Source organism: Gorilla gorilla, chromosome 18, assembly GCF_029281585.2.
Source record: "Gorilla gorilla gorilla isolate KB3781 chromosome 18, NHGRI_mGorGor1-v2.1_pri, whole genome shotgun sequence".
In the NCBI taxonomy this organism is placed as follows: Eukaryota; Metazoa; Chordata; class Mammalia; order Primates; family Hominidae; genus Gorilla; species Gorilla gorilla.
The window spans coordinates 119069613-119091384 of record NC_073242.2 but is presented as its reverse complement, the minus strand read 5'-3'; the positions used below and the strand labels follow the sequence as shown (position 1 = coordinate 119091384).

Genomic DNA, 21772 nt, shown 5'->3' with positions numbered 1-21772 from the left:
CAGCTGTGTCAGCCACTGGGCGAGGGAGTGGCAGGAAGGGCCGGCCCCAGGTGCTGCAGCCCCCAGCCTCGCCCCGCCCACCCGCCAGCTGGTGCCTGTGAACTTCTCTTCCTATCGCCTGGAACATCGCTGCAATTATTGATTTTTTGACACAGAACAACAGCCCATCTTTATCGGGCTGAACCCTGGCCCCAGCTAATGGCAGAGCTGGGACCGCCTGGGAATAGCAAGGAGGGCAGGGTGGGGCCCAGCTCTCCTGCAGGGACCTGGGGGCCCTCGCACCTGCAGGCCCAGTGGCCTGTCCCGGGGAGGGGGTGTCTCTAAGGGAAAGGGCAAGGCCCTGGCCCCACAGGGGCAGTGGGGCAGTGCTCAGGCCCAGAACTGCCCTTTCAGAGGCCTCGAGGGCAGCTCGGAGCCAGGTCTTGCCTGTCTGAACCCCTTCCATGGTGCTCTCTGGGGGCTGTGGTCTCAGACACCACTACCTTGGCCCCGTCTGGGGCAGCTGGACTGGCAGGCAGAGCGCCACGGTACACAGGGGGGCCATGTCCCTCCATGTACCCTTAAGGGGTCTGTGCACGGGGCCCAGCGAGGTGCTCTTTCTCCATGCACCCTGGGCGGTGTCTCTGCCACTCTGCGGCACCTCCCCAGGGCTGAGGAGTCTGAAAGCCACAGCCTCATGTCACCTCCAAGCTGGGAGACTGGCGGCCTCTCTGGACTTCTGGAAGGCTAAACCCCCTGGGTCCTGGGCCTTGGTCTTCCCGCCTGGGAAGTGGGGAGAGGGAGCCGATTTGCCTCCAGGCCCTAGTAGTCTGGTCTTTGGGGACCCTGAGGCCTGAGAACTGGGGTGGGGGTCCCTGGCTCTCCCCAGCCTTGCCTCATCCTATTGGTGGCTGAAAACAGGATGTCAGATAAGCTGTTTGCACAGGACATATTTTTTTTACCTTATCTGTGTCCTATCGGCCTGGGCGCCCTGGCCTCTGCCCCATTTTTCCAGGGTCTGGATGCCGCTGAGGGCCCTTTCTTCCTACCAGGCCCCTGCTCAGCCTGTTCATTTGCCCCCTGGGGACTCTGTCTGTGCTTCATAAATGGGTGAGGGTGAGTGAGGGCCCAGGGTACTGCCCCAGCCCTGGGCGAGACCATCTACCCAGCCTGGCAGGCACCCACTCCCACTGAGGGCAGCCATGGACACCCAGGCAGGTGCTGGTGAGGACGCTGGTGCCCACCGAGAGTGTCAGGACACTGCCACCCCCTAAGAATGGAAAAGTCCCTTCCAGAAAAGGCTGCTGCCCTGAGCCCTCACTGACCCTTCAGGCTCGTCACCTCCACAGAGGAGGTGCTAACCAGGGGGAGACTGAGGCCTCGGGAGCCCAAGATCTGCCTGGCAGCCCAAGGCGCTAACTGGGGTACAGGGCCTGTGCCCCGGGGTGAGCCCAGCCCCATGTGAGTCCCGGAGGCAGAAGGTGCTTCCGTGAACTGTGGATGTGTCTCCTCTTCTAAAAGCCACGTGTGGTTTTATGGGAAGCCACAGAGGGTGCTGCCATGGCACCGATCACCCCAACACAGATGAGAAGACCGAGGTCAGAGAGGACCTGGCCCCACAGAGAGGCAGCTGGCTGTGAGTCAGATGCAGGCCAGGCAGAGGGTGGGAAAGACCAGGAAGCAGGAGGAGCCCTGGAGGCAGAACAGGCCGGCCCCTCCCCAGACACAGATCCCTCCACTCAGGAACCGTGGGCCCCCCAGACACAGATCCCTCCACTCAGGAACCGTGGGCCCCCCCGACACAGCTCCCTCCCCTGTGCGGCTGCTCAGGACCCATGGGGGTCCCCACTGGCCCCTGAATCAAGCACTGTGCTACAGTGGGGGTTCCTGTCCCAGGGGCGCCGTGCTCATCCACCCACCCTGCCCCGCGGAGCAGCGCCCCTGCCCCCTCCCACCTGCTGAAGAGACCGCACACAGCCTTCCAGCCCTGAGGGCCTTCATGGCTGGTGGGGTTGGAGGAACGACAGCTAAAGGCGGGTGGGGGTGGCAAGCGCTCTGAGGGCAGCCCCGATCTGCCGTCCGGCCACCGTGTGTGCAGAGAGACCCACAAACGGGCATCCACGTGGCCTCCGCTGCCCTTAGAACCATCCTTCTCTGGAAGAAACGTGGCAAGACAGCAAAAATTTAAAAAAATAAATGGCTTGCCATCTTTGACATGCTGACCTGAGCCCGCCCATGCCGGGATGATTTTTCTGGGATAAATTCCCAGGAGCCAACTGTGGAGTCAAGGGAGGCAGCAGCTGCTGGCACTGGGGCAGCCCGGACCGGGTGGCTCCGACTTGCGAGGTGGGGACCCTTGGCTGGGGGGGGTCACCAAGGCCACTGCCTCCAGCAGCACTGGCCGGGAAGGGACAGTGGGGCTCTGGGAGGCTGGGGACAAGCCCAAGACCTACAGTGACTCCAGGGTGGATCCAGATGGGAACCTGGGGCCAAAGCCCCTGTCCATGGCCCCGGGCAGCCCACAGGGCACAGGGATGGGGTTGGGGGACATGGAGGGGCACGCACAGAGGCGTCAGGCCTGTGGGGCAGAGGTGGGTCCTGAGTGCCCGGCGCCCGGGCCCCTGGGCAGGGCGGGAGAGGGCGGGGGGCCAGGGTGGGAGGCACCCTCACGAGACGCAATAAACCCGAGATAGCATCTTGCCGCATCTCAGGCCCTGCTCGGCCCTTTCGGGCAGGATATGACCAGCCCTCGAGCCGATGGCGGCCCCTTTGTCCCATCTCCGGGGATCGATCTTATCAGCTGCGTCCACGGCCGCTGTAATGGAAAAGCGCAGTGAGGAAATAAAAAGTTACACGCAGAGAAGGAGGAGAGATAAATAAATAAATAAATAAATAAATAAATAAATAAATAAATAAATAAATAGGGGGGCGGGTGGAGCCGCGTCGTGGGTGGAGGAGCTACTAGGAGTGTTAAACCATGGGTTGGGGCGTTTGCAGGGCTGGGGTCAGGAGGTCAGGGCTCACCGGCCTGGTCTCCACCTCGGATGAGCCACGTGAACTCACTGGGCCTCAGTTTGCTCATCGGCCCAGGAGCCCCCTCGCGGGCTGGGGTTGATCCCATGGCAAACAGCAGTGGCAGGAGGGCCCTGCACCCACGCCCGCTATCTCCATCACCAGCACCAGCGGGAAGGCCCTGCATCCACGCCCGCTATCTCCATCATCATCAGCACCAGTGGGAGGGCCCGGCACCCACACCCGCTACCTCCATCATCACCAGCACCTGCGGGAGAGCCCCCGCACCCACGCCCGCTATTTCTATCATCACCAGCACCTGCGGGAGGGCCCGGCACCCACACCCGCTACCTCCATCATCACCAGCACCTGCGGGAGAGCCCTCGCACCCAAGTCCGCTATCTCTATCATCAGCAGCACCTGCGGGAGGGCCCCCGCATCCATGACCGCTATCTCCATCACCAGCACCTGCGGGAGGGCCCCCGCACCCACGCCCGCTATCTCCATCACCAGCACCTGCGGGAGGGCCCCCGCACCCACGCCCGCTATCTCCATCACCAGCACCTGCGGGAGGGCCCCCGCACCCATGCCCGCTATCTCCATCATCACCAGCACTGGCGGGAGAGCCCTCGCACCCACGTCCGCTATCTCCATCATCACCAGCACCTGTGGAAGGGCCCCCGCACCCACGCCCGCTATCTCCATCACCAGCACCTGCGGGAGGGCCCCCGCACCCACGCCCGCTATCTCCATCATCACCAGCACTGGCGGGAGGGCCCCAGCATCCATGACTGCTACCTCCATCACCAGCAGTGGTGTCTCAGTTTCCCTCCTGGGCAGGAGGAGGTGGAGAAGTCAGGCCAGTGTGGGGAGGGGCCAGCCTTAGAGACCCTGACATGTCCCCAGCCGAGGCTGCACCCCCACAGGGAGGGCCCGCTGTACCTGTCGGTCAGGTGAGGACACCGAGGTGCCGTCTAGGGACCCAGCACTGTGCCCAGGACCTGGCTTAGCCCAGGGTGGCCAAGATCCGAGCTGACCATGCAGACTTGCTGGGAAAGAGAAACTGTGGGCCCTGCCCTGCCCCAGCAGCCCCAGGGAGCCTGAACTGTCCTGTCCACGTCTCACAGATGAGGACCCTGAGCCCAGAACAGGGCACAACAGGCCCCAGGTCCGCGGTGAGAGAGGTGACACCTGGAAGCTGAGTCTGCCGTTGTGCCAGCGGGAGGGTTGGTGACAGTAACGGCAACAGCACTGCTGGCAGCAACAGTCCTAGCAAGGTGACAGCATGACTCAGAGTGACAGCGACAGCACCAGCAAGGTGACAGCGGCCAGGCCAGCAGCAGCACTCTCTAATAGCGCTGTCCCTGTGCTAGTGACAGTCACGGTGCCCACGCTGGTGGTGACACGGGTGTAGTGGTGGGAACAAGGGCAGCAGCTGCCAGCGACATGCTTGTGGCTTACACAGTGCCTGCCCACTGTCCCAAGGGTCCCCCCAAGAGCGCCTTGTGGCCGTCCTCCTGACGAGGCCACCAGCTCGGGGGGAGCTGGCTGTGTCCCCGGCCATGCGGCAGGCCCAGGAGGGGCAAGGAGGGAAGCTTCTGGGCAGTAGCCGGGGCTCCAGGGGCTCGCCCAGGTGACTCTGGTGGGCCTGCCCCCCGAGATGTCTGGGAGGGGCCGGTAGGGCAACAGCGGGGGCCCGGGTGGGGGCTGGTGGTGGGGGATGGCTGGGGCAGGAAGCCGGGTGGGAGGGCGGAGGAGGAAGCCAGCTTGATTAGCGCCTGCGGCCGAGATAGGCTGCCCTGGCCGCAGATAGCCTCTCCCGGAAGGTGGTGAGGCCAGAGGGCAGCACGGCAGGCAGCCAGGCCCGGCCCCCGCCCCCCAATCACTGGGACGGCTGGAGACCCAGGGCTCCGGCTGTGCTCCTCATGGGGCATCCACTGTCCGCTCACCCTCTGCTGGCATGGGGCCGAGGAGGGGCCCGGGGAGCCCACGGGACTTGGGGGCTGGGCCCGGAGAGGCTGGATGGGTGGGCCTGGGCCCTTCCCTGGGAGGCAGGCCTGTGGGCTCTGTGCCCACTCGGCCCCTCCCCAGCATGGGCGGGGGGTGGCTACCTGACCTCTCCTGGCCTCAGTTTCCCATCTGTGAATGGGGACACTGCCCACTTCAGCCAAGCCCTTTCCCAGATCTCCCTCTGTCTGCCCCTGAGCCGTCCTCCACCCAGCCAGCAGGATTCAGGGGCCACCCAGGTGGGGTCCCCCACACTGCGCACAGACCTGCTCCATGTCCAGCCTGCTAGGCACCAGGCTCCGCCCTGTCCACGTGTGCGGTGCTGCCTGCCCCCTGGCCCCTTCACTGCTCCCAAAGTCAGCTGGGCCGGCCCCACCCCAGGCCGCTGCACCTGGCTTCCTCTGCACTGGCCTGCGTCTCCCGCCCGCTGCGCGGCCCCCACGACTGCTCTCTCCTCCTCGGCGGCTGCTCTGGAGGCCGATTCAGGGTCTGTTTTCCTCACGCTGCATCCCCCTGTCTATCACAGGGCTGGCACACAGCTGGCGCTCAATAAATGGAAGTACAAGGGAGTGAGTGAGTGCCGGCTCTGCCTGCGGTTTCGGGACCTCGAGGCCCAGGTGACTTTCCTGGGGTGGAGGCTGAAGTCAGGGCCAGGTTCAGGACGTGGCTTCTGTATGGCCAGGGCTGGGGTGGGTGCGGGAGGTCAGCCAGGCCCCAGGGTGCCGGCAGCCTGGTCATGGGGGAGCCACGGGGGCCATTGGGGAGCTGGGGATGAAGGAAGGGGAGCCGGCCTCAGGGGCTGCAGATGGCTCTGGCCCCAAGCTCAACCCTGTCCAGGGGCTCCGCCCACAGGTCCTTGCGTGGAGAGGCAGGCCTGGGGTCTGGTGGTGCAGGCAGGACCCGGGTGCAGCCCCCACCCAGGCCTGGGGCCAGTGCTTGGGAGAGGGGAGGGAAGGGTGTCATGGGAAGGCTCAGGGCCAGGGGCAGCCAAGGTGTCCACGCCAACGACCCAGGGTCAGGCCAGCCAGAACCTGCGACCTCTGAACTCAGTTTCCAAGATAACTATCCTCTGCAGCCGCAGGCCCAATGTGATGGGGCCTCAGGCTCTGAGCTGACTGCTGCCTCACCCCTGCGATCACTCCAGATCAGCGGGGTGCCCCGGCTCAGGGACTGCGCCCTCAGCCTGGGACACCGTTTCCAGACGCCCCTCACTCATTTGGGACTCAAACGTCGGCTCAGCGAGGCCGGCTCTGCCTGCCCCTCGGACATGTGGGGTTCCTACCTCGTCATGATTTGGGGTGTCTCCCTCACCAAGGAGCAGATCCCAGAGGGCCTGGGCTATGCTGGCCTGAGCACGTCCCTCATACACACGCTGGTTGAATGAACATGCCACCTCCTTCTCTTAACTGCTCCCGGGCAGGACACCCATGTTCTTTCTGGTTCCAGGGCCCGTGTCCCTCCACCATACACATACGTCCAGGGCAGGCCCATCCCTGTCTATCCAGCACCTGATATACGCCTGGCCCCAAAGTGTTCAGCAAACCTCCGGGGAAGGGGCGTGGCTGCGAGACACACAGCCCCTCCTCGGGTTCTGTCTCGTGCTCCCCAGGGCCCCCTCTGCCCAGCTGTGAAGTGGGGCGGGGTCTGAGGCTCCCTCTGGGGACCCCCCAGGTGGGTCTGTGCTCCCTAGGACAGCCAGAGGAGGTGGCTCCTGACCCAGCACTGGGTCTGGTCTCTGGAGCTGACCCCAGGCTGACCCCTGCCATCCGCCAGGGCCCCCTCCTCCGCCGTTAATCTAAGACTAATAGTGCTATCGGGGGCAGCGCCGGGCCGCTGATAAGGCAGAATAGCTGGAATGATTTCTCACCCACGCACACCGGGTGGGGAGGGAGCCAGTCGCCTATCGGCCCATCTCCCCGCTGTCCATCAGGCCGGGCCCCCGCCTCAGCCTCCACCTGATAGCAGGCCTTGAGGTTTGCGTAGACGCTCGGCCGGCGAGATTAGTCAGACGGAGCTCGGCCCAGATAACCAGCCCGACGCCCTCACACACTCGGGTGAGGATTCCCAGCCTCGGGCGGGCCCTGCCGGGACCCTGGGGCGGGGGACCCTTTGTGGGCCTCAGGCAGGAAATAGCGGACAGAGCCCTCCTCCCGCCTCACAGCAGCTGCCGGCTCCCAGCGCCGGGATGCTGGACCAGATCGCTCACGGCACGAACGCCCCCCACAAAACCCTTCAGGATACCCATTTTACAGCCAAGAAAACCGAGGCAGCTCCTTGCAGTCCCTGGCACTGAGCTCCCGCCCTGACCCCTCTGAACCCCATCCCCGCCCGGGCCCTGAGCCCCACCCTGACCCCTCTGAACCCCATCCCCGCCTGGGCCCTGAGCCCCACCCTGACCCCTCTGAACCCCATCCCCGCCCGGGCCCTAACGTTCCAGCCACCACTGACCACTTGAACCTCAGGCCCTGAGCCAGCTCCTTGTGCACACCCGACCCCACTCTCCTGTGTCTGTCACACCTTGGCATGGGGCTGGGGCCGGGGCCGGGGCCGTCCACCTGCCGCCCCTCCCATCTCTCACACCCAGCCTGACACTCGGGCATCCCTTCTACTGGCCAGCAGTGCCCTGGGGACATGGCCAGCCTTCCCATCTCTGCCATCAGAGCCCAGGATGGAGTGGGGGATGGAAAAGTCATGACTTGTGTGATCAGCTGGAATTCACCTTGTCCATAGAGGTCCTGGGAGAGCTCCAGGTCCTGAGGCACTTACGGGTGGAGCGAGCCAGGAGCAGGTGTGTGCGGCTCCTGGGCAAGGGCAGGCCTGGCAGCCCCCCACCCACAGGCAGCGCTGCCCAAGTCCCAGCCCCATGTCCACTCAGGGTTGGACCACTGTGGCCAAGCCACCTCACCTCGCCGAGCCCCCGTTTCCCTAACTGTAGAGTGGGATCCAACTCAGACCTCCCCTGCAGGACTGGCTGCCAGACGTGAGAGGCCCTGTATACCAGGAGTCGAGAGCCCCCCTCACAGGAAAATCCCCAGTGAGAGGCGATCTCCTCAAGCCCCGTGTACATGACCAGTGCTGGTGTGCTCTGACGCCCAGCAGTGTGTGGGTGAGGGTCCCCGTCCCCACCCCAAGCCCCCTCTCTGTTGCTTTCTCTCCCCTGTGGCCCACCCTGGGCCAGGGCAGGTGGGGACTTTTGTTCCACAGCCTGAAGCCCCCAGGTGGGGGCTTCAGGGTCCAGGGGAGCCCCCCTGTTCAGTCTCAGCCAAAGGGTACCCCAGGCCTCTCCTCCACCAAAGGCCCAGCTTCCCAGGCCCCACTTTGCCCCTGGAGTCAGTGGGGGTGGGGTGGGGTCTGGGCTTCATGGGGATTGCTTGCCCGAGAACTGCACAGGCCAGGGCTGAGCCCCAGTGGTGCACCTGGGTCAGGTCCCCAAGCACCAACCCAGCCCCATTCTGCCCTCCCTCTCCTATCCAGCCTGTCTCCAAGGCCAGGCTCCAGCCTGGAACCCCCAGCCTTGTGCTCTCAGGATAAAGCCAGCCCCGCCACTGTCACATCCTGGGCCTCTCACCTCTGCCCAGGCTGGTCCCTCCTCATGGAAAACCCTTCCAGGAGGCCAGGCAGGGGATGTGTGCTGAGCCCACCGGGAAAATTCTCCCTGACACCCAAGGGCAGTGGATGCCACTGCCGGGTGCCCTCCGGAAGCCTCCTCCTTTGGCTCCAGAAGACTCTGGGATGGAGCGTCCTGCCCTGCCCAAGGATGGCCGTGGGGCCACATGGAGCCCAGGCTCAGGCGAGAGCCGCAGGAGTCACTGCTGGGAGCCTGCCCCGGAGCCTATGTGCAGTGTGGCCACGCTTTGCCCTGGACCACCCCAGCTCCCACCTCACAGGCAGACCCCTGTGCTCCTCTTGCCTTAGCATGCCCCCCTCCCCATGGCCCAGCTGCATTTTGTTTCATACATTTGGTTACCAAGAAAAAGCTCTAGGCCCCGAGACGCTTCCTGGTGAAGGGGACCCCACCACCCTGGCCCCCAAGTGGGCTCCTGGCCACTCACCTTCCATCCGGGGCCCATAGAGCCCCGGCTTCCCTCATGTTACTTCACACACACAGAGTGGTGGGCAAGTCCTGTGGGCTTCTGAGGCCGCCTCCTCACTCCCCGCCTAGCATGGCACCCTTGGCATGGTCCTGCCCTTAGCGTCAGGTCTCAGGCCGTCCTTCCCACCCTTGGTGCCTGCACCATGCTGCCTCCCAGACAGACACAGGCAGAGCTGGGGGAGACTCACTCTCTGCCCACCCAGCAGACCAGGCACCTCGTCTGCACTGGCACAGGTGGGCAGGTAGGGGGCCAGAGGAAGGATGGACACGTGAGGCCTCCTCGGTGCCCCAGGCAGCCCTGGGCGAGAAGCTTTCCTCTGAGCCCAGCTCCCCTCAGTTCTGCCCAGCCTCACAGAGGGAGGTGGCGGAGGCCTGTTCCAGGGGGAGGGGACTCCACACTCCAGGGTCCAGCCCCCATGCTCTCTGGCCTCTTCCTGCACCTGTTTCCTTGTGGCCCAGCCTACACGATTACTCTCCGGGCAGATGACCACACAGGGCCCGTGAAATGGGCCAGCCCAGGACCCCAGGGAGTCGAATGGGACCCCGGCTCCACCCCTCCAAGTCCTAGTGGGGCTGGCACGTCCGAGTGCCTCTATTTTCCGAGGCAGGAGTGGGATGCCCAGGACTCAGCCCCACATCCCACGATGGGACAGGCCTGCAGGATGAGCCACGGCTGAGCTGCTCCGGAGCGCGTGCAGGGATTATAGATTATGGCTTAGCCATTTGCATAGCAGAATCTTAAGCAGCCGCCCCTCCGGCAAACAAGGTCATTTCAAAGATAAAATAGGAGCTCTCCGCCTCCTGCCGCCCACCCTTCCCTTCGCATCCGGGCTGGTGGCTCCAGGGAGGAGGAGGGAGTCCAGGCCCTGGTGGCCTCCACCCGAGGTCCCTTCTCTGTGGCCACTTCTGGGATCACGCTCAGACCCCGGCCCTTCTCTCCTCCTGACGGCCCCTCCTGCTGCCTCACTGGAGTCCAAGGCCACAGGCCCAGTGACCGGGCCGCAATCCTGCCCGTCCACGCCCGCCTCGCCCCCCACTCAGGCCCTGCGGCCTCCTGCCCGTGCAGGGCTGCGCCCTCTACTGCACCCTCTGCTCCCTACTGCAGGGCCCCGACTCACCCTGGAGGCCCGCGGACACCCCCTCCTGGAATCAGCCCCCTCCCTGTTTCCCCCTCGCTTCCGGGGTTTGCTGTGGGTGGTGACGGCGGGGTTTGGTGTGTTGTGATCGGTCCCTGTGACGAGAGGCTCTGCCTGCGGCCTCTCGCCCCGGCCGGGCGTCCTGCTTTGGACAGCGAGGCCGCACTGCAATGACCCCACTGGTGGATCCCTTCCGGCTTCCACCCGGAAGCCTCCCTGGTGCTGAGAGGGTAACGGGGTTTGGGGGGTGAGCTCCTCCTGCCATGAGGCCATGGTGACCGCCACCGACGGGGGAGCGCAAGGTGGCTGCTCCCGGCCCCTGCTCGGCCGCCTCTTGGCCGCGGAAAGGGGAGTTCCAGGTTGCAGATGGTGGCTTCTCCCCGTAGAACCTGCCCGCACCCCCCAATCCGAGAGAACCCAGGCCGCCCCGGGGCAGCCGACAAGCTCAAGGCCCGCAGCCGAGGTCTGGGAAGTGACTCCAGCCACACTCTGCGCTACACACTCCGCAGTCCCCCTCCTCATGGAGGCTTCCTGCGGCTGTGGCTTTCCTTATGTCCATTTTACAGATGCGGAAACTGAGGCCTGGAGGGGTCAGGCGGCCTGCCTGCTGTCACTCAGCGAGGCTGGACTATAGGGCCTGTGCTCCCATCTCAGAACAGCTCAAGGTGCCCTCCTTTGAAGCCGTGGCGCTCGAGAGCAAAGCCGCTCGCAGCAGACAGAGCTCAGAACTTTTGAAAACAAAAACCAGCACCCACTGAGTGCCTCCCTGATCTCTTTTTACGGCTCTGGGACCACCAGGTATCAGGTAGGGCCAGGAAGGGGCTGGGGTGGGGGCAGTAACAGGGCCAGGAGATCATGGGAAGTCAAGACAATGGCCATGTGCGTGTCGGGACAGCTCCCCGCACCCCGGGACAGCTCTCCCTACCCCGGGACAGCTCCCCGCACCCCAGGACAGCTCTTCGTACCCCGGGAGAGCTCACCGCACCCCAGGACAGCTCTCCGCACCCCGGGACAGCTCTCCCCACCCCGGGACAGCTCTCCCCACCCCGGGACAGCTCTCCCCACCCCGGGACAATTCACCGCACCCCGGGACAGCTCTCTGCACCCCGGAACAGCTCTCCCTACCCCGGGACAGCTCCCCACACCCTGGGACAGCTCTCCATACCCCGGAACAGCTCCCCACACTCTGGGACAGCTCTCTGCTCCCCAGGACAGCTCCCCACACCCCGGGACAGCTCTCCGGTGCTTACAAAGTCCTTGTGTGCCCAGGACCTCACTTATGTGTGCAGTGGGTGTTGGGGGCCTCTTGGGTGTCCCTTGGGAGGAGGAGAGGGGCTGGGAGGCCTCCTCTCTGCCTGGCGTTACATGGGTGCCTCCAGGGAGTCTGGGACCACCAGGGACAGGGCAGCCTGGCTGGACCCATGGTGGAGCTGTTGGAAGAGGCACCAAGGCCGGGCCTCTCCGCCGGGCTAACACCGTCCACCTTCTGGATGTCCACAAGTCCCAGTCGCTTTCCCTGGGAAATGGGTCTAACTGGGGTCGGGGTTGGGGGGTTTCCCAGGACACCTGTGAGTCCGAGTCCAGCCAGCAGATGAGGGCCCTGGGCTCTGGGCTCTGCAGCGCGACCAGGTCCCATCCACATGCAGGACAGATGGGAAACAGACTCAGGGCCCAGTCACTTCCCCAAAGCCACAAGGTGCAGAGTGCCCCTGGGTCCGAGCTGGTGCTCCCTCCACCCCAGATAGGAAAGAAGGATGGCACCTCCCAGGCCGCCTCAAGAACAGGGCCCCAGGCCAGGTTCAGAGGGGCTGGGGCAGGTTCAGAGGGGCTGGGGCCTGTACTGTTTCCCACCCTTGGGATTGGGTGGGGTGGGGAGCAGCTGTGGGCCAGAGACCATGAAACAGAAATTGGGAGAGAAAGGGGCAGAGACGGGTGAGGGAGAGAGGCATGGAGAGAGACAGAGAGAGAGAGAGAGAAAGAGAGGCAGGGAGGGAGGAAGAGAGAAGGAGAACGGCAAAGAGAGAGGGAGAGAGGAAGGGAGAGAGGGAGAAGGCGAGGAGGGAGGGGGAGAGAGAGAGGTGCTCACACAAGACGGAGCATCGGAGAGAGGGTCTGGAGACAGAAGGCAGAGATGCTCAGGAGGAGCAGGGCAAATGTGGCTGATCCCCTGTTGTGCCCCGGCCACTGGACCGGTCACCTGGCTGGGCACTGCCCTTGGGGCCACTGACCCTGCTGGCCATCGACGCACGGGCCGCCCTGAGAGATAACAGCCCACAGAGCCTCCTTGGCTTCCCCGCGGGTGATAGCTCGGCCTGTGTGGGTCTGATAGGCCGTGGCCACAGCAGCGGTTGGCCAGCGGCCGCGTATCAGCCCATCACCGCCCACTGCACAGAAATTCATATCTGCGGGAGCCGATAGGGCACCGCCTGGTCCTGAGGATGCACACAGCACAGGAAGCTCGGGGGTGTGCCCCAGCCCCAAACCACGGCCGGCCTCAGGGGCCCAGCCCTTCCCGGCGCCAGGCTCCATCCCCCAGGGCCTCCTCCGTCTGGAGAACAGGAGGATGATCTAACCCCTCTCAACACCGCAGGGGTGGACAGGGACCCGTGGGGTGGCGATCAAACCAGTGTCTGTGAACTCCAGGCCCAAACCCAGCTCCACCACCTCCCAGCCGCATGATGGTGGATGCGTCCTGCATCCCCGGGCTGGGTCTCCTCCTCCAGAGACTTGGGTCACCATCTCGGCCCCTCTTGGGGCTGGTGTGAGGACTGCCCAGCACCCCCTGTCTGCCCAGTGGCCAACTGGGTCCCACAGGTACACAATGGTCCCTGCCACTGCGTGGGTGGTCTCCACTGATAGAGTGTGGGAGCTCTGCGGGCCCGAGGGGGGCCTGTGGGCACCCTCCCTGCTACCCGCTACCCTATTCTACAGCTGGGGACACTGAGGCAGTCAGGGCGGCCCCTCCCGACCCCACAGTGCTGCCCTGCACGTGAAAAGGCCTCCCTGTCATGCTGACTCCGCAGCGAAGGCCTGAGGCACCAGCACCTGACCGGGACCCCCGAAGGCACCAGCACCTGACCGGGACCCCCGAAGGCACCAGCGCCTGACCGGGACCCCCAAAGGCACCGGCGCCTGACCGAGAGCCCCGAAGGCACCAGCGCCTGTCCGACCCCCGACAGGTGTGTCCTGGGCCTGCTCCCCACCTGGTGTCCCTGAGGAGAAGGGACGCAGCCAGCAAGTTTCTGCCACGGCGCCTGGGACCCCCACCATCTTTGGGTCCCAGGTGGGCAAGTCACATCGTCTGCTGTGCTGGATGCCCGGTCCCCCTTCCTGGGGGACAGCAGGGGGAGCCCTTGAGGACCGGTGGCCACGAGGCCCCAGCATTGCCTTGGGCAGCCCCACAGCCCATGCAGGTGTGACTCAGCTTCCCCATGGGGCCGGGTCATCCTCCTGGCTGCGGCTGCCCAGGCCCACCCCTCTCTCTGTGGCCCCGGCTGCCCTGTTATGGGAAGGGGCAGCGTTAAACAAGCGGCTGCCTACTTGCACCGGCGGGCACACGGACCCATCGTGCACTCTCCCCTTGCTGCTGGGACCTCGCTGACCCCTTTCCATCTTGGCCCCTGGGAAGGAATGGGGTTCCTCTGCCTCAGCCAAGCCTTCCCCGCTCCCCAGCACGGCGAGCGCCTCACCACGCATCTTCTCTCCACAGACGGGGCCCTGCTGGTGTCATTACGGCCTCTTGCGCGCTCTGCAACGGCCATCTGCTCCCGGCTATATGCCTGGCACACAGCAGGCACTCAATAAATGCTTGCTGCCGGGCGCAGTGGCACACGCCTGTAATCCCAGCACTTTGGGAGGCCGAGGCGGGCGGATCACGAGGTCAGGAGATCGAGACCATCCTGGCTAATACGGTGAAACCCCGTCTCTACTAAAAATACAAAAAATTAGCTGGACAGTGGTGGCGGGCGCCTGTAGTCCCAGCTACTCGGGAGGCTGAGGCAGGAGAATGGCGTGAACCTGGGAGGCGGAGCTTGCAGTGAGCCGAGATCGCGCCAGTGCGCTACAGCCTGGGCGACAGAGTGAGACTCCATCTCAAAATAAATAAATAAATAAATAAATACTTGCTGCATCTCTGCACATGCATCTGGCTCGAGCACCTGCCCCTCCCCACGCTGTCCCTCCTCCACGGGGGACCTTGCAACCCCCACCCCACCTCTGCTGGGCCCCCTCCCTCCCTGACCCACCAGCTCCCATGACGGCCTCGGCCAGGCAGCCCTGGGATTCCACCCCAGACGCTACTGCGGTTCCTCGGGCCGTGGGATTTATTAGGAACGACAGAAACAACCCGACTGCCAGTGTTTCCTGCGTTCATAAATGAATGGAATTCACGGTCCCCGAAGGGGCCACAGGGAGAACACGTTCATGGGACTTCTGGGGTCAGAACTCCAGCTGCAAATCACGGAGCAGAGTCACCAAACCACCCTCTAGGACACACCCTGTGGCCCAGGCCCCGTGGGGTATGTGGATCGGACTCCGTCCCCATAGGCTGCAGCCACTCTGGAGTGGGGTGGGGTCCTCTCCTGCCCTTCAGGCCTGACCGCCTGCCTGGGCACCTCAGCACAGCTCTGAATCCCGGCCCAGCTGGGAAGGCCACGGGCCCGGGCAGCTCAGATGCAGCCTCCTGTTCCCACCTCCCTGCCTTTCCCGCCTCTGAGGATTCTTTCCCAGCCACTACTCTGTCTCCTCTTCTGCGGCCCAGACCAGGCTCTGATCCAGGGAACCCCCCAGCGCTTCCTTGTACACCACGTGAGGCCCGGGATTGGTGCGAGGGTGCCAGGCTCCAGCGATACCACCAGCTGCACGGGTTGGCTGAGCTTTGGACTAGGCACAGGCCTGGGCCTGGTGGGTCTCCAGCAACCTACACACCTGCCCCAGCACCCACGTTGCCCTGCTCCCAGGGGCCGGGCCAGGCTGCCCGGGAGGCGATGCTGCTGCCCCCACCACCCGCGTGGTTACCTGGCCCGCTCCAGGGACTGCCCGGCTCTTCCTCTGTGGGCCTGGGTTCTGGTTCCTGTCCTTCCAGCTCCTTGGGGCCTCCTGGGGATGTGGGGGGCGGCAGCGGTGGGGGTGAGTTAACATCTGCAGAGAGGAAAACACCGTCACATCCCTGCTGAGTGCCGGGCACTGAGCTGCCCCTCCCTGTAGCTGGGAAGGATGCTGAGGCGCTGGACGCCGGGTTGGGGAGCTCAGGCCCAGAGCCACCCCCATCTCCTGGCTCGCTCTCACTGGGGTGGGACAGACATCCAAGTTTTCCTCTTGGTCTTTTAAAACCCCTCTCCCTTCATTAATTGTTTCAATGATAATTGTTATTCCAGCTGCTGTTGATACATCAGGGCACAGGATGGCCAACCGGCCTGTCCCGGCCAGCAGGCACATGCGCGGTCGCCAGCTCCCCAGTCCCCTCTGCTGGCAGCTGGGGGCCCCTCCACCAGGCCCTGCACCGATTCCAGCCCAAAGGGCATGTTTGCCTTCCCAGCTGGCCTGATAACCACCTCGGCCCCGATCGATGCGATCCCATAAAGCCCCCCCCACCCCATGACGTCACGTGTCTACAGATTATTAATACCCGCGATAAGGGCTGTGATTAACATCAAATAAGTCAATCACACAGTATAAAAGTCCTATTATTTTTGGCTATAAATCAAAGTGGCTGGCATCTGAGCTCCAGCCACCGCGAGGGAGCCTCGCTGGACCCGCCAAGCGGCAGACAGCTCCTGCGCTGCTGTGTTATCGCGCCCATCGCCACGCTATCACTACGGCCGGTGCCAGGTGCAGCCCTGGCTGTTTTTTCCAGCTCCTTACCGGGCCCCACCCCCGCACCCATGCGGCCCTGGCTCCTAGATCAGATAAGGAGCCTGGCTCCCCGGGAAGCCGGCCTGGGTCAAAGTCCACCTCCACCTGCCCTTTGCTGCGGCCCCTCCATCAGGGCGCCCTGCAGCTTGCCGGTGGCACCTGCGTGCGGCACTAAGGCTGGCGGCGGTGACAGCCAAGGGCCTCGGAGTCCACATGTGCTACACGTGCTCTCTCACCCCAGCCACTGAGGGACTCGCACCCAGCTCACATGTGCAGGAACTGAGGCTCCGCGAGGGCTAAGAGCCCGGCCCCGGGACTGGCCAGGGAGAGCTCTGGCTGTACCACGAGCAGCGTGTGCCGACGGGGATGGTGGCAAGGACAGGAAGGAGTGGCAGCCAGCGGGTCCCAGGCCTCACCAGAGGCTGGGCTGGACGCCTGCACCCGGCCTGGCCGTCCTGGGGCTGGGATGTCCCTGGGTGAGCTGGGGGAGATGGCGGCCCCAGCCCTGGGGTCAAGTCCCACTGGCTCTGGTGACCGCAGGGCCTGCTGCCAGAAAAAGGGGCCCAGGTGCAGCAGGCTGGGCATGTGCAGATGGGGGGATGAGGCCTGCTGGGCTCTTGGGGCTGCGGCCCACCCAGCGGGGACCCTGACACTCAGACTGGGAAATGCTGGGGTGGGGGTCCCCACTGAGAAGCCCCGCTCCCAAGCCAGGGACCAAGGTCTGCCTGGGATCTCCACCCCAGCCCCTCGGCTGCAGACCCCTCTGAAACCTCTCCCCCGTCCCCGTTGGCCTTGGAGCCTTTGGACCTGCTGTCACTGCCTCCTGGCATCCCTCCGCCCGTCGGGGGCAGCCCCACGCATCCATCTCTCCTCCACCCCAGCTCATGTCACCCACCTAGCATCCTCCCAAATGGTCCGGGTATGGCCACATCCCCTCCACGTTGGAGTGGGGGTAATTCACAGTCTGTGTGCAAAGGGTTTCGTGGCATGGGGTAGGTATGAGATTGGTGCCTGGGGCTGCAAGTGGAGTGTGGGGGAGCTGCTGTCTCTCTCGGACAACCTGCTGCTGTCTCTCTCGGACCTTGGAAAATGGGGGTGAGCATGCTGACCTCTCCTGGCACCTCTGTCCCAGGGAGGCCCCTTCTCCCAGGGTCTCTGGATGTGTCTGGGGTACAGCTGGCTCCAGCAGGCCTCCTTATGGCAGGTTAACTCTCTCCTGGGAGGGCAGGCCCTCTTTTTGGCTTGGGAAATGCCCTGCCCCATGGAACTGGCCACCAGGAGGGCCCAGGGAATGTGGAGGTGCCTGTGAAGGTGGAGGAAATCAGGCTAAACCCAGACCTGGGTGGGACCCCCACTAGGGTACTTGCGAGCTGAGTGACCCTGGCAAGTCACCAAACTTCTCTGGTCTGTGAATGGGGTGTGGTGTCTTAGCAGGAGACACCACTGTGCACCCAGCACCCACTTGCACCCAGCATCCACTGTGCACCCAGCACCCATCTGCTGTGCACCCAGCATCCACTGTGCAACCAGCACCCACTGTGCACCCAGCATCCACTGTGCATCCAGCACCCATCCACTGTGCACTCAACATCCACTGTGCACCCAGTACCCACTTGCACCCAGTACCCACTGGGCACCCAGCATCCACTGTGCATCCAGCACCCATCCACTGTGCACCCAACATCCACTGTGCACCCACTATCCACTTGCACCCAGTACCCACTGTGCACCTAGCACCCACTGTGCACCCAGCACTGATCCACTGTGCACCTAGTACCCACTGTGCACCCAGCACCCATCTGCTGTGCACCCAGCATCCACTGTGCACCCAGCATCCACTGTGCACCCAGCACCCATGGTGCACCTAGCACCCACTGTGTACCCAGCACCCATCCACTGTGCACCTAGCAGCCACTGTGCACCCCGCACCCACTTGCACCCAGCAGCCATCCACTGTGCTCCTAGCACCCACTGTGCACCCAGCACCCACTTGCACCCAGCACCCACTGTGCACTCAGCCCAAGCAGCATGCCAGCAGGGGTCACAGCTCAACAAGCCCCAGGGAGGGGGCCTCATGGTCCCCACTTCACAGAGGGTCTACTGAGGCTGGGAGGGGCATGGATTCCCATCCAACCCAGGGCCAGACCTGCCCCATCTGGACCTTGGTCTGCTCATTTGTATGAGGGCTGGATTTCAGGCCGCACATGCAGCAGGTGTGCATATCTCCCCTTCCCTGGAGACCCCCCAGCCCCACCGAGGGCCTCCGGGCAACAGGCCTCTGGCTGGAAGACGCCTGTCCTGGACTCCTGCATATAGTTGGCCCACACCTCTCAGACACCACTGAGCTCTGAGTGCACGGTACAGGAAAGCAATGGAGGCCCCGGCTGGAGGCGCGGTGAGAGGGCTCAGTCTGACTCACCTGCGCTGGGAGGGCTCGGGGCTTCAGGTGCTGTGGCCTTTTGCTCCATGTGGCTGGCACCCACCAACTGCACCTCCTCTCTGGCCTCCATGTCTCCGAGGGAACCTGTGGACACAAGACGAAGGGGGTTCGGGAGGAGCTCTGGGGGGACAGCTTCTGCCTCCTGACCCCTCCTGGCATAGGCACAGCCCCGGTGCCCAGGCGGAAATGGCAACGGGCAGGGGTGAGGGTCATCCCTCACCCTGAGGTCAAAGGACAGGTGGCTGTTAGCTGGGGGCTCCCTCTGGGTTCCTCAAGACTTGACATTTGGGCATGGTGGCTCACACCTGTGATCCCAGCAGTTTGGGAGGCTGAGGTGGGAGGATTGCTTGAGTCCAGGAGTTTGAGAGCAGCCTGGGCAACAGGGCAAGACCCTGTCTCTATAAAAAATACAAAAATTAGCTGGGTGTGGTGGCGCACACCTGTAGTCCCAGCTACTAGGAGGGCTGAGGTGGGAGGATCGCTTGAGCCTGGGAGTTGGAGGCTGCAGTGAGCCGCGATTGCACCGCTGCACTCCAGCCTGGGTGACAGAGTGAGACCTCTGTCTCAAAAAAAAGACCTGATGATCCTTGACGAACCCCCACCCTCTGCAACAATTCCAAAGCTGCAGGGTCGCCTCCGCCTACCCTTACCTGCCCTGACCCTTGGCCTCCACCATGCCCACGGATTCCACTCTTGCCAGAGAAGAGCCGTGGACCCTGTGTCTCTCTCCCACCTGCTCCCCCCACCACCAGGGGACAGGCCCCCACCTGCTCTGGCAGCCCTGGAGCAGCGAGCGGGCCCTCCCTGTACTGTAGGCCCAGCGTCCATCCAGGCCCTGAGGGTCGCCGTCGCCACGGCCTCCGCCTGGCATCACCTGCCAGTGCCCTGCCCAGGGGCCCAGTCCCCGTGCGCTTCCCTCACACTCATTCCCTCGGTCTGGGAACTTCCTGGGGTGACGCCCTCACCCAGCACAAAGGAGGCGCTCACAGACTTGTCGAGCGAACAAACCAAGCAGGGCACAGGTGTCTGCAGCACCTGGGGGTGGAGTGCCTCAGGGCCTGGGTCCCTCAGAGACTCACACATCGGGGTGGGGGAAATCCAGGAGTCCACCTTACAGGTGACAAGGCAGACTGAGACAAGGCCACGCGGCCAAAGTGCGAGGGCAGCTGCTCCGGACCCCACAGTGGCTGTGGAGTGGCGCTGAGTGCAGGTGTGCATGCTGACATCCGCCGGCGGGGCTGGTGATGGGTGATGGTGTCCAGTGTGAACAGAGGACAGAGGTGCCCTTCCATATCCTGCCTGACTGCTCCCCGGGTCCCCAGGCCCTGACTCAGCCTGCGTGCTGGGACTGCCCCCTCTGCACCCATACTCCACAAGGCCTGACCCGCCCAGCCTTCTACTGTCCTGTGTGAAGCACGATGGGGGCAGAGCCTCCCGACACACTCAGGAGTGGGAGGGGCCGTGGCCCTCCTGAGCCCAGACCTCAGGTCCTGCAGCCGCCAAGCCCCACGGTCACAGCAGAATAATGAATAAGAAAAGTCTGGAAACCGCGTGTCTGAGTTCACGTGTCAGGGGAGCTGATGGGGCAGAGTGGGGGTGAGGCAGAACAGAAGACACCAGAGGGAAGGCCTGAGCGTTGCAGGCTGGAACAACCACCTCCTGAGGGCTGAGCTCCCCATCCCTGGAGGCAAGCAAGCCGCACGGATGGAGAACTGTTTGGGGTTTGCACCTCCGGCTCGGTGGTTCCTGGCTTGTCTTGCCTCATGGCCCCTCTGGGAATCTGATGAAACCTGGTGCTTCCTCCCCAGAAAAACACACCGAAGCGCCCACATGTGCCCAGCTTCAAGAGCTTCTCTCCGAATCCCCGCCGTCCTCCTTCGCAGCCCCTCATGCTCCCTGCTTTGCTTTGTTTCTCCGGGGAAAGGCAGAAGATGGGAGGGAGACGGGCTGGTCGGAGGTGGAGTCTGCTGACGCCCGAAACACCTGCCCAGCCAGTAAGAACCGCGCCACCCGCCAGCGTCCAACGCCAGGTTCAGAGGCTCACATCAGAGACCCCCGAAGATGCGAGAGAGTGAGAAATGCTGTGACTGAGTTTCAGGCTGATGTCCAAGGCTGACCCCGCCGTTCCATGCAGCAGGGAGGTGGGAAGGTGGATTTTCTGCGCGTTTGGACTCCAGCCCCCTCTCTGATCATGAGCAGGCTGTGGCTGGCTGATGCCGTCAAACCAAACTGCTCCCGGAGGGGCAGATGCCTTTTCTGCCTTCTGCTGACACCCGAGGGCCAGGTGCCAGGTGCCGTTCCAGGATGCAGGGGTGCACCAGATCGCTGAACACTGCCCCGGGTGTCCAGGCCACTGTGGGGACAGTCAGAGAACAACAGACGGGCCCCGGCCGAAAACAATGGCAAGTTCTGGAAGTGCAGTGAGGGAAGGGGCCATGAGAGAAAGACAGAAAAACACGGGGAGGGGAGAGGCTGCAGCCGGCAGATCTAGGAGGGAACAGTGGTTGTTGTGAGACCAGCCCCTGAGAAGACAGCTCTGGCAGAGGGGGCCACATGTGCAAAGGCCCTGGGGCGGGGACGGAGATGGTGGAGGAAGGGGAGGTCGGGGGCCAGGGTGTGCTGGCAGTCAAGGCTGAGGGCAGGCAGGGTCCTGGCCGTGCTGACCTCAGAGGCCACGGAGAGGAGGGGACCCTCATCCTGGGGCCACGGGGGAGCCATGGGGGGTCCTGGACAGGAGGGGCAGGTGCCACCGGGGAGCCATGGGGGGAGCTGGACAGGAGGGGCAGGCTGGACTCTCCTAGCTGCAGCCTTTGGGGCTCTAGCTGGGACCCATGAGTCCCGGCCTCCTCAGAGCACCTCAGAGCTGTAATTATAGGAGGAGGCTGGGCTCAGACCACACAGGAGCCAGCCCCAGGTGAGGGCTCACAGCCTCCCATTAAAGCGCCCACATGGGCAGGCTCCAGGGCAGGCTGGGCCACCCCCGACCGGTTCAACTCCTGCCCCTGGGACAGGAAGCCCAACCCAAGTGCCCTCCCTCAGCACACGCCAGAGCAGAAAAGCAGCCACGGAGGCCTCGCCTCCCCTCCCCACCTCTGGGGTCGGCCCTGAGCAGGCAGTGCCATCCAGAAGGCCAGGAGGTGCTCGGCCATCCCCAACTTGGCAGCAGCACGCGGAACGATCAGCTCAGCCCGGCTCCTCCCCTTTCTAGAGGCCCGGGCTTTCCGTGGCTGGCATGGAGCTGGGAGGGGCTGC

General features: G+C 64.2%; 1 protein-coding gene across 3 annotated transcripts in view; it reads right to left on the bottom strand.

Annotated features, from left to right (window-relative positions):
• ZFPM1 (zinc finger protein, FOG family member 1) overlaps positions 1-21772 on the bottom strand; it is an 82241-nt gene that overhangs the window by 29868 nt on the left and 30601 nt on the right. For 2 of the 3 annotated variants that reach the window (XM_055364493.2, XM_055364494.2), the window contains exons 2-3: positions 18500-18604; positions 15244-15366 (exon numbers count right to left, since the gene is read on the bottom strand). In XM_055364493.2, coding sequence (XP_055220468.1) covers positions 15244-15366; positions 18500-18604 — 228 coding nt within the window. The remainder of the gene's footprint in view (positions 1-15243; positions 15367-18499; positions 18605-21772) is intronic. The other variant, XM_055364495.2, reaches the window with a different exon arrangement.